General features: G+C 42.0%; 1 protein-coding gene across 1 annotated transcript in view; it reads left to right on the forward strand.

Moving 5' to 3' along the window:
* TMEM200A (transmembrane protein 200A) overlaps window positions 1-1,990 on the forward strand; it is a 205,724-nt gene extending 203,734 nt beyond the window's left edge. The window contains exon 4 of the mRNA XM_068231543.1: window positions 1,927-1,990. Coding sequence (XP_068087644.1) covers window positions 1,927-1,943 — 17 coding nt within the window. The 3' untranslated portion in view covers window positions 1,944-1,990. The remainder of the gene's footprint in view (window positions 1-1,926) is intronic.
* The last annotated feature ends 10,183 nt before the right edge of the window (window positions 1,991-12,173 follow it).

Here is a 12,173-nt window from a genome sequence, read left to right on the forward strand (position 1 = left end):
ACCACTCATGTAAATGTATTAGGTAAAAAAGAAACAATTTGTATTTTTAGCCACTGCATACCTGTTGTTATTGAACATACAATACTGTACAACATACAATACTGTACAACACATCTGACGCATAAAACAACAAAAAAAAAGTACACTGGCCCATATGCAATTCACTTTTTCACCTGAGTTTTCTCCTAGGAGATAATTTTTCATCTTTAATTTAAAATAACTTTCCAGCACTTTTTAACTAAAAAAGTACCAAAAAGTAAGTGAAAAAGTACTATCAAAATTATTTTAAGTATGTATTTGCTTTCTGGTGGCTGAAAAGGCATTTTATTGACAAGTTTAAAATTATCACCCAGGAGAAAACTTGGGTGAAAAAGTGAATTGCATATGGGCCACTGTGTTTTATCAAGGGCAGAGTCAATGCAGCTAGCGATCAGGAGATTTTGGAGCACTTCATGCTTCCATCTGCTGAAAAGCTTTATGGAGATGAAGATTTCATTTTTCAGCATGACCTGGCACCTGCCCACAGTGCCAAAACCACTGATAAATGGTTTACTGACCATGGTATTACTGTGCTCAATTGGCCTGCCAACTCTCCTGACCTCAACCCCATAGAGAATCTGTGGGATATTGTGAAGAGAAAGCTGAGAGACGCAAGACCCAACACTCTGGATGAGCTTAAGGCCGCTATCGAAGCATCCTGGGCCTCCATAACACCTGAGCAGTTCCACAGGCTGATTGCCTCCATGCCACGCCGCATTGAAGCAGTCATTTCTGCAAAAGGATTCCCGACCAAGTATTGCGTTCATAACTGAACATAATTATTTGAAGGTTGACTTTTTTTGTTTCAAAAACACTTTTCTTTTATTGGTCGGATGAAATATGCTAATTTTTTGAAATAGGAATTTTGGGTTTTCATGAGCTGTGTGCCAAAATCATCAATATTAAAACAATAAAAGGCTTGAACTACTTCAGTTGTGTGTAATGAATCTAAAATATATGAAAGTCTAATGTTTATCAGTACATTACAGAAAATAATGAACTTTATCACAATATGCTAATTTTTGAGAAGATCCTGTATATATATATATATATATATATATATATATATTTGCAGTATAGTGTTAAAGCCCAGGGTGCAGAGCTCCTAAAGGTGTGGGCAAATTCTGGCAATACCAGCCTGCGTGGGTGACAAGGGTTTAAAGAGGCATGAGAGGGGGGACCCCACATTGTATGTTTTATTACAATGTATAAAATTTGTGTACGGGGCTCAGTATACAGTATAGTAAAGCGGACCACAGCAACATTTAATTTTACAGGGTTTAGAAAGCTTTTTCTTTTAAGTTTTTTAAATTGATTTTCTCAAAAACTACAAAGCCTTTCCTTATTTTTATTTTGTTTACTTGTTCCCACTATTTCGTAATTATGTGTAATTATGAATGGATTATGTGAAATCAATTCAGTTTCAACATCAGCAATTACGTGTAAGCAAAATGTCTAAATTTTACATGAAATTTGACATAAGCAAAATGAGCACATTATGATCATCCCTATTTGATATGAAGACTACCTGGCTGCCTATTGTTTACTACAAACATTTACAGAACAGGGTTTTAATCCTTCAAGACAGTGGTAGAAACAATTCAAGGTGAATTTCAGCTTTCCAAGTTTTCCTTTCCCACTCTGATACATAATGTAACAAATAGCCTGATGTGATACGTTTTTTATTGCCTTTAATTGCCACTTATCTCATTTTTTCATGTTTTAATACAGTGTATATTATCCAATCGTTCACTTGCATTACATTAATAAGCAAATTTTGTGTCAATGTTCCACATATTTTTGCAGATGAATTACTTACCACATGCACAAAATCTCATTCAATACAGCACTTCTTAAAAAAAAAAATCATTTTTCTGTTGCCAGCAGAATGTTTTGAAGAATGACTTCATGAAAACTGCACAGCAAGTTCAGGACCATGGATATCTCCCTTACTCTTCAGTAATTGATCTGCTAAGCTCTGAGGTCAGCATCAGACAGGGAGCAGTGCAAGTGAGTTATTGCATCCACTTGCACCTTGCACAAAAGCATATTAGTTTATTGAATTGAGCATCCAGTAGATTTGGTACACTGCAGAAGTATGCAATCATGGTTAGTGGTTGAAGCCAAGCGTGAGATCTATTACCGTATTTTTCAGGCAATATGATACACCTAGGTTTAGAGAACAAAGTCTAGGGGAAAAAATATACTAAACCTGGGGCGTCCATGGTGCAGGGGCATCTTGTAGATCCTCCCCCCCCAATTATTATGTCCCGCTGGTATCCCTTGTCTCCCCCTTGTACGTTTAGTGTCCCCTTGTGTCCTCTTCTGTCCCCCTGACTCCTCCTCTGTCCTCCTGCAACCTCCTGTGCGCCCCTGTGTTCTGCTCTGTCCCTGTGCATCCTCCTGTGCCCTCCTCTGTCCCCTGCATCCTCCTCTGTCCTCCTGCATCCTCCTCTGTCCCCCTACATCTTTCTCTGTCCTCCAGCATCCTCCTCTATATACCCCATGCACCCTTCTCTGCCCTCATGCTCTTCTCTGTCCCCCCGTGTCTTCCACTGTACTGTGTCATCCTGCTTCCTCCTGCATCCTCCTCTGTCATCTGTGTTCTCCTCTGTCCCCTGCATTCTTATCTTTCACACTGTTGTCTCCTCTGCCCTCCTGAGTTCTCCTCTGCCTCCCTGTGTTCTCATCTGTACCCCAGTGTTCTCCTCTGTCCTCCTGTGTCTTGTGCGCACCTCTGTCCTCCAAGTCCTCTGTCCCCATGTTCTCTGTCTGGTTTTCATGTTACACTGTGACATGCTCCTCTGGGCAGCATCTGGAAAATGCCTTGTCTCTCACCACTCTCCCTGATGGCAGTGTGTGTGGCTTCTCTCTGCGGGTCTGTGCAGTACCTTCTTTTACATGCTGTCCCTCTACCATTCCTCACTGCTGCCGTGTTTAATCAAGTCATTCTATACCATGCATGTGGAATTTGAAACACAGTCCCGCCAGTTGTTGCTTGGAATGCTTCCTTCTTTTCCATGTGAGTCATCCTCTTTTTCCGTTTGATCAGAGAGAATTGGGTAGTTTCCACTCCTTCCAGCCACCAGCAAGCAACTCATGCAGGTGGTAGAAGAGTGATGTTATGGGGTTCTATGCTAGTGCTTTGCCAGTTCATTAAAATGCTATAATAAAGGCAAGGCCCACCCTCACCCCCTGGAACAGATTACTTTGACATAAAGAGTGCAGTCTACTTAAAGGGGCACTATGGTGAAAAATGTTAACATTTAAAATATGTGCAAACAAACAAATAAGAAGCCCATTTTTTTCCAGAGTAAAATGAGTCATACATTACTTTTCTCCTATGTTGCTGTCACTTACAGTATGTAGTAGAAATCTGACAGAAGCGACAGGTTTTGGATTAGTCCATCTCTTCATGGGGGGATTCTCAGGGATTTATATATTTTCAAAAGCACTTAGTGAATAGCAGTTGCTCTGTCCAACTGCCAAAAAACTGTGTAGCAATCAAGGAAGCTGGCCAGCATCATTGTTTAAATACTTTTTAGGGAATATCTTTATAAAGAATAAAAGCCTTGCTGAGAATCCTCTATGAAGAGATGGACTAGTCCAAAACCTGTCATTTCTGTCAGATTTCTACTACCAACTGTAAGTGACAGCAACGTAGGAGAAAAGTAATTTATGGCTTATTTTACTCTTTACTTCTTGTTTGTCTATGCACATATTTAAAATTTTACAATATTTCGCCATAGTGCCCCATTAAGCTGAGTATTTTGTTTCCCAAATCTAAGTTCAATTCATTAGCAATAGGGCCATGGGAACAGACCTCATACCCATCTAATTTTCAGCTTTATTACAGGCTAAAGACTCTTCTTTTAAGAGCAAAAAACATAAGCCTCTTCAATGAGCTTAGCTGTGTGTGCATTGCCAGTACGCAGAATGTTGTGAGGGTGGGCGGATAATGTCTGCATGACTGTGGCTGGCTTAAGAGGTAAATACCAGTTAGCTTTATTGTCTAATAACAAAACATTGATTAATAGTTTGATGGATAACATAGGATGACATTTATTATGTTTTATTGACCAAAACACTGGCTAATGGAACTCTGACATGGATAAATAACAATTCAGTCTCATGAGATTGTGGTTTATATTTCTAGCATTTCATATAATGGATTGCCAGTTAATCAAATTTGACATTCCTTTTCTTAAAGAGCACCAGAGACGAAGCACCCTCATGTATTTTATTACATTTATCAGTGGGAACATGACAGTAAACACCTACCCTGCTTTTAGTTTAAATCTTCTCTGCTTAATCTGTGTATAATCAGCTGTGATAAGAATCCCTGACTGAGTCAGTCCAGGTTTGACCTGGAATCATTATAGCTGAGTCACTCTTTTGTGGAGTATTTTCAAGCCCAAGCCTTCCCCCTCCTGGATCAGATTTCCTGCTTTACATACTGAGAGCTCTGATGACATGGGAGGGGCTGCTGCTGCAGGAATAATCTCTAAAACAGACAAGTGTGGCTGTGTGATCTGTGTGCTCTGTCTGTGCAGCCAGTCATCATTATTATCTACTGTATGCAGTTTCATTACTATGAGAGACACTTCCTACAGGCAGCCACACAGCATACCAGAATATGAAGTTGAAAGCACACAGATGAAATGCTGCAGCAGCAGCCCTGCTTGTCTATAGTCTCATAGAGGCTAGACAGCACATCCAGAACACCTCGTAAACTGGAAGCAAAAGGGATATGAGTCGGCGGCCATATTGGATATTTCCTGGACCAATAATGGATAAAAAGCACTCAAAAAGGTACACCAGAGTGGCAAAATTATCGGGTAGAGCATTTATTCTTTACAAGCTATCAACTGATATGTTTATTTTGTGTGAATCGTTCATCTCTGGTTCCCTTTAAGCTTTTGTGAGTTCTCATGTCAATACAAGGAAAAAAAGGCACATCTAATAAGGTATTTTCCACCAAATACTAAATTACATTTTGGAAGGGGACATTGTTTACAAACTGCTGCTTACCTGTCTGTATTGATACTCTGCCCTTGCCCAACTAAGGTATTGACATCAAACATGCACAGGATTTTTGTTGTTGTTTGTGGGATATTGGGGGGGGGGGCTCTTCTGATTCTGAAAATGGTGCTTGTACATAGTAACTTGCAACAGTAACTAGTTGTATTTTTTAACCATTTAATGTCAAGCTGACTTATAAAAATGTCCTGCTAGAAATGGCTCCAGGACGTTTTTATAAGTCAGACAGTGCTGCTGCCGCTGTGCGTGTGCACATGTGCGCTTCCGTGCATGCACATGCATTCCCGTGCACGTGAAAATAGTAAAAAATAAAAAAAACTACCAAAGAAAAAATACACCTTTATTTCAAATACTATATTTTCACCATACTTTGTACTAGGGACATAATTCAAATCTTATGATCACTGTAACGATTGGTGTAGCAAACAGAAGTCTGGTTATTGTGTGATCTGCAGTATCACCAATAAATCAGACACTATACCTGATTATATGGTGATCTGCAGAATCACCAATAATGCAAGTATAGCAAACAAGGTAATAGCAAGTGTACAGTGCTTGGTGCAACAGTAATACTGATCAGTTTTGGCAGAACCTCACCAGAGGAGCTGGTGGGTACTATCAGTAAGGAACCTCACCAGAGGAGCTGGTGGGTACTATCAGTAAGGAACCTCACCAGTGACAAGGGGGCTCACTGGTGAGTAGAGTGGTCAGACAGATCAGTTCGGCAACAGACAGGAGGATACAGTACAGAATCGGCAGGCAGAAGGATAAAGGTATTTCAGGCAGAGTCAGCAACAGGATCAGATGGGCGAAAGTACAGAATCTTATAGCGTAAGAGTGGTCAGAAGAGAGCCAGAGTCATACACAGATAATCAAGCAATAATAACAGTAGTAATATCAATTCCTAGTCTTGTGTGAAATCCCTGGTTTCCTCCCAGATCAAAGCACACCGGAACTAACTAAGGTCTGAGTGCTCACACGAAGCATTCGCAACAGCAGACAAGTTGTGAGTGATTCTCGGAGGCTTAAGAAGCGGAGGAGACCCCTCGGCCACGCCCACACCCATCAGCCAATCAGAGCTGCCGAGAGTCTCTCCTGACGTCAGCCGACCGGCAGGTCAGCTGACGCGCCTCCTCCCCACATAAAGGTCCCGTCTGTGCGCGCGCGTGCGCGACAAAGCCACCCTATGAGCCACTGACAATCCCCTCGGCGTGGTAGATGCCGAGGAGACAGTAGAAACGCCCGACAGGGAAACCGAAGCAGCTGCTGGGGCATCCTGACTGCCCGCAGCTGCATCTCCACAGAATGTTACAGTACTCCCCCACTTGAGGCGTGGACTCCGGACACGGTCTACCTGGCTTTGAATTTTGTCGTAGTTTCCTTAAAACATACTTCACATGTTCCCTGTGTTCAGCAATATTAGATGAGAAAATGAGAATGTCATCTAAGTAGACTAGAACGAACCGCCCCAGAACCTCCCTAAAGACTTCGTTAATCAACTCCTGGAAGACGGCGGGTGCGTTGCACAACCCGAAGGGCATCACAAGGTACTCGTAGTGCCCATCGGGTGTGTTGAACGCCGTCTTCCACTCGTCACCGCTGTCTTCCATTCGTCGGCGGGCGGATCGTTCAGGAACAGCCTTATCAGTCCGCGGACAGTGCATACACACGCACTACAGTCTGCTTAAAACCCACCCCACGGGAGGTGCCGACGGACCCGTCGTTGGCTGCTGTAGTCCGTGTGTACGCACCTTTATGCTGGGAATACACCATACAATTTTCTGTTATGCTGGGGATACACGGTACGTTTCTGTACCATGTATCGAGCAGCTGATCCGGCCAGCTGATAATATTCAGCTGGTCCGGTCAGGCTGCTCGACTGATAAGGAGCGCCGGGACGAGCAGTAATCGATCCGCGCAGATCGGGGACGCGGTGGGAGTCGATCCGGCGGCTAATCGGACGCCGGATCGACTCGTGTATTCCCTGCATTCGATTTACCTGCCAGATAGATAAGGTTCAACATGTAATGCTGGGAATACACGGTTCGTTTTTGCCTTCGTTTAAACCTTCGATTCGTTCGGTAAACGAATCGAGTGTGGAAAACGTATGTGAAAATAGTCATAATCTCATTATAGTTTCGATTAATAGACCCCAAAAACGAACGACTAGCGATCGAACATGTTTGATATTATCTCTCTTTATCCATCTAATCGAGCCATTGGTAGGCTTGATGGCTGTTCAGATCGATTATATATTCGTTTATGCTAGTCCGTCCCTGTAAAAAGGGATTTTCGTTTCGTTTCTTTGCAGCCTTCGATCATTGGAAAAACGAAACCATCAGAATCGAAAAAAAAAACGAAACCGTGGGTGGTGATATTAACCGTATGACCGATTATTTCGGGATCGAAAAGGACAAAAGGCACAATCGAAACGAAGGTTTAAACGAAGGCAAAAACGAACCGTGTATTCCCAGCATTAGAAATGCATCTATCTTACCATCTATCTGCCGAGCAATTAGGCATTGTTCTACTCAGCAAGAGATAAACAGAAGACAATGCACCAGAGATAATGACCATTCTCTACAGAAAATAATCTAATTATGCATTCTAACAGAAAATCTAACAGAAAAATCTAACAGAAGAATCTAACAGAAAATTGTATGGTGTATTCCCAGCATTATAAGTGTACTATTTAGGGGTTTCATTTAATTGTTTGGTGACTCGGATTGCAACAATTGTTGCACTCTCATAACAGGTCTAACTGAAATTATAGGCAAAAACTTCTGTCTATGTATGTTATTCCCTAGACTTTTATTTGTAGTGCACTGACCTGCTGATAGTTGTAGCTTCCATCCACACAACTACCATATGAAATAATACCACCAAATACAGGCTTTCTGATCATTGCTTCACCCAGTCAAGAAGGCAAGAGGTGTTGTAATGAGCAGGCAGAGCCTCTACAGGTCTAAAAAATAGTCTGCCCATCTAGGTCAATCATTGAGACAACAAGACCCAGGAGTCACTCTGATTTATGCTAGAGAGCAAATTACTGCCACAGAGAATCATCATGGCATATTGGCAAGTTTACAAATAAATATGCTTTTACTTGAAAAGTCCTAAACATAAAACATAAAGTCTTAGCACTGGGCTAACACTGACTAGCTCAATACTAGTCCATAAGCTCCGCATACTGTAAATGGAAACAAGGTGCCAGGGAATTCTACTATTACCTCCCCTGATCTATCTCGGTGCCAGGGAATTCTACTATTACCTCCCCTGATCTATCTCTTATATTACCTCTCCCCTAACAGCAACCTATACCAGAGGTAGTGTTAAGCTACATAATAGCTGAACCCCAGGTGCCCAGTTAGTCAAGCACACATTACTGTAACAATGCTCTTTCGAACTGCTGGAGCCGAATGACGCTCAGTTACAGTATAGCCGAGTGCCCATTACCCCAATACCACCATTATCTATAGCCAGAATTTGGCTATACAGTAGACGAACCATGGCCTCAGTCACCACATTCCCCACCACTAGCCGGAGTACAGCTATAATAGCCAAACTCTGCTGCCTCAAGCCCAAATTACCCTGGTGGTGCCAGGCCCATGACAGAATGTCACGGAAGCAGTGTCGAGAAGGCCTCATTGTATATCATTTCCTTTGACAATTATAAAAGAAGGAGGACTTAGCTGATATTTTATACTGTAAATTTAGCATGCAGTTGTTGGCCAAGTTTGTTTAACTGGTCAGACAAAATGGTGATCTAGTATACTGTAAGGGACTATTTACAAAAGTGTGACATCCAAACTTTGACTATTTTTTTTTCATGTTTATTTTTCTTTTACTTTGCAGGTTATATTATTTATAATGAATGTTTATGGAGTAATTTTTCCTTTCAACGCCCAAAACCCAAAAACTCAGTTACCAGTACTAACACCCTATGTTAATCAATAGGCTAGTTTACAATTACTGCTGGTAGTATGTTTTTCCACCCACTGGGAAAAACATGCTTATAAGATATATTATGCATTATTCTTGCAGATTTGTGTTATTTGCAGGCAAAGGGCTGTGTATTCTGTGTCTACAAAAAACGCAAAGGTACTTTATAGTGTGAACAAAGGCAGAAAAAGCTTTGATCTCTGTATCATATATATACTTCATATTCTCTGTGCATTTATAACATTTGCAAAGCAGAACTTCATGTTTGGCTGAAACAAGCAAATGGGTGAATAAGAAGAGATATCTTTCAGAGGAATATCACAGCTTACAGCAAAGACATAGAAAGATCTGTCATAAGGAACACCCTACAGAGTGTCTAAAACTTCAGATGTGGCTGATGAAAGAATCAGTAGCACTAGGACAATAGAACGTGTACAGAATACCAAACAGGAACCTTCTCCTCACAAGCCAGAAGATTTTCACTTGGCAAAACATTCTTTCCCAAAAATCTGGTAAATGAAATCTGTTTAAAGGGATCCTGAAGCAAGTGGCATATGGAAATTGCCTTACGAGCCTTACAAATCTATCAGCTGATCAAAATGATCACATGCTTTTCTGTGAGTTCTCCTAGGTGCTTTGAAATCCCGTATCCTTCTTGAGGAGCACAGAGGCCTAAACATCAGTGGAGCCACCTAACTATATTGTGGACGCTATCACCTGAACCTGGATAACAGACAACAGATCTGGACAACAGATAGAGGACTTCATTCATTTCCACTTGGATGATCGTTTACACGCTTATGACCAGTCTGACAGTGGTCCATCTGAGAGGGTGAGTGCGGTCCTAAAGGGGACCTTCTACTTCCTATCCAACTATCATTGTGGAGCGCTATCTACACAAAGAGACTTTATAGAAGGGACTTGCTACATCCCATAGAAAAGCGCATACATAGAGACTATCCACCAAGTTTAAACTATTCAGTTTATTGGAGCAATTTGAACTGTCTATACTTTGATAATTGCAGCGCTATTTGACACATTGACTGTGTGTGTGACAGCTGCACATTGTATTGAGTAATACCAGTCCATGCATACCTGTAACTGCACCTGTGACTGACCGCACATTGTTTTATATACCAGCAGTCACTGCATACCTTTTACTGCACCTGTGTGTGTGACAGCTGCACATTGTATTGTGTAATACCAGTCCGTGCATACCCGTAACTACACCTGTGACCGCACATTGTATTATATACAAGCAGTCACTGCATACCTATTAGTGCACCTGTGTGACTGCACATTGTTCTAACAGCAGTCACTGCATACCTGTTCACTGCACCTGTGTAACCGCACATTGTTGTACCAGCAGTCACTGCAACCTTTTCACTGCACCTGTGTAACCACACATTGTTGTACCAGCAGTCACCTTTTCACTGCACCTGTGTAACTACACATTGTTGTACCAGCAGTCACCTTTTCAATATACCTGTATAACCGCACATTGTTGTACCAGCAGTTACCTTTTCACTGCACCTGTGTAACCGCACATTGTATTAGTCAAGTCAGTGCATACCTTTCACTTCATTCCCCCCAATATGGACAAAACAACAGGCAGAGGCAGTGCCAGAGGCAGGCCACCCGGCAGGTCCGTTCGAGATCGAGGTGTCGTGATTTTGTGCGGCCCTATACCAAAGTACAGTGTTCAGAAGGCACGTGCCATTAACTCCCAAGATTGCCAGGATGTAGTTGACTATTTAACACAGAGCACCTCAGCTTCCGCACACAACCATGACATATCTTCTTCTGCAGCCACCACTGCTACTACTAGCACCACATCTGCCCCATTTGACACTTTGCAGGAGTTATTTGGTGGGGAATAAACTGATTCACAGCCACTCTTGCTACAAGATGACCCCGCTAAGCATGTTACACAACCTCATATGTCTGAGTTAGACGCCAGTATGGACCTAAGGTGTGACGATGATGAAGTACCTGTTGTTGGTGCAGTTTTGGAGGTGTCTGATACAAGCAAAGCTGTGGAGGATGATTATGATGATGATGATGTAACAAGAAGAAAGAGAGAATCGAGAGCCCCCAATAGTGTATTATTGTTGATATGATAAGCATAGGTCGAAGGACAATTCAAGTTATACTCTTGCCGAGATAGGGCAACCACTTTAATCGCAGATGAGGAGATTAGACCTGTCCTCGCTCAGGTTAAGAAGTCGCTCTCCGTAGAAGGAAAAAAAGAGGGTGTCAACACCCATCCACCAGGTGGATCAATTTGTACTATAGTATACAGCCAATAGAGTAAAAACAGTACCAATTAAAAACAATAAAATTGTGGGTGGCAATGGTGGACTTGCTCACCCAACAAAAACACAAGCACTGATTCCAGTGCCATATGCCCTTACCTGACGCACTTCCGCTGTGCTCAATACCTAACCAGCGGAATGTGCAGTACGCCCTTAACAAAGATGGTGGTCGGACCATATGCCCTTACCTGACGCACTTCCGCTGTGCTTAATACCCAATCAGCGGAGTGCGCAGTACGCCATTTCCGGCCGTCAATACCTCACCCCCTATCAGGACATCACTCCACTCAAACGAACGGAGGATACTTTAGAGATGGGAGTGGTGCCAACTTGCAGCAGAGGCGCTACTCTCGTCTACACAGGGACACTGGTAAGTCCTAATACTATTACTATTACTTCATATCTCCCTCCCCACATTTTCTTAAATGCCACATCCAACCCACCCGCATCACTTCCTCTCCATTCCCTTCTTCTATTATGTACTATATACCCCCCTCCCTTGAGCTTCAGTATTATATACTTTTCAGTTTTTTTATGATGTAAAAATATTTTGGCAACACAAGCCCAATATTAGGATTCCCCCAAAACGTTATGTTTAAGATATTGATGTATCCAGGTGCATGGGCTCAGATTGTGGGTCTGAACATTCTAATATACATTTGCTATTTGTTTTTTGTTTTTTATGTGTGTATGTATATTTATGTATATGTGTGTATATATGTAGTCATATGCACAGGCCGAGTAGCTACATGTGTAAAAAGGAGTTTTAATTATGGTGATTACCTATGGATATGCTATGATTTCTCGATGTGTATACAGATGCACGTGCCTATATAC

The sequence above is a fragment of the Hyperolius riggenbachi genome, chromosome 4 (assembly GCF_040937935.1).
Source record: "Hyperolius riggenbachi isolate aHypRig1 chromosome 4, aHypRig1.pri, whole genome shotgun sequence".
NCBI lineage: Eukaryota > Metazoa > Chordata > Amphibia > Anura > Hyperoliidae > Hyperolius > Hyperolius riggenbachi.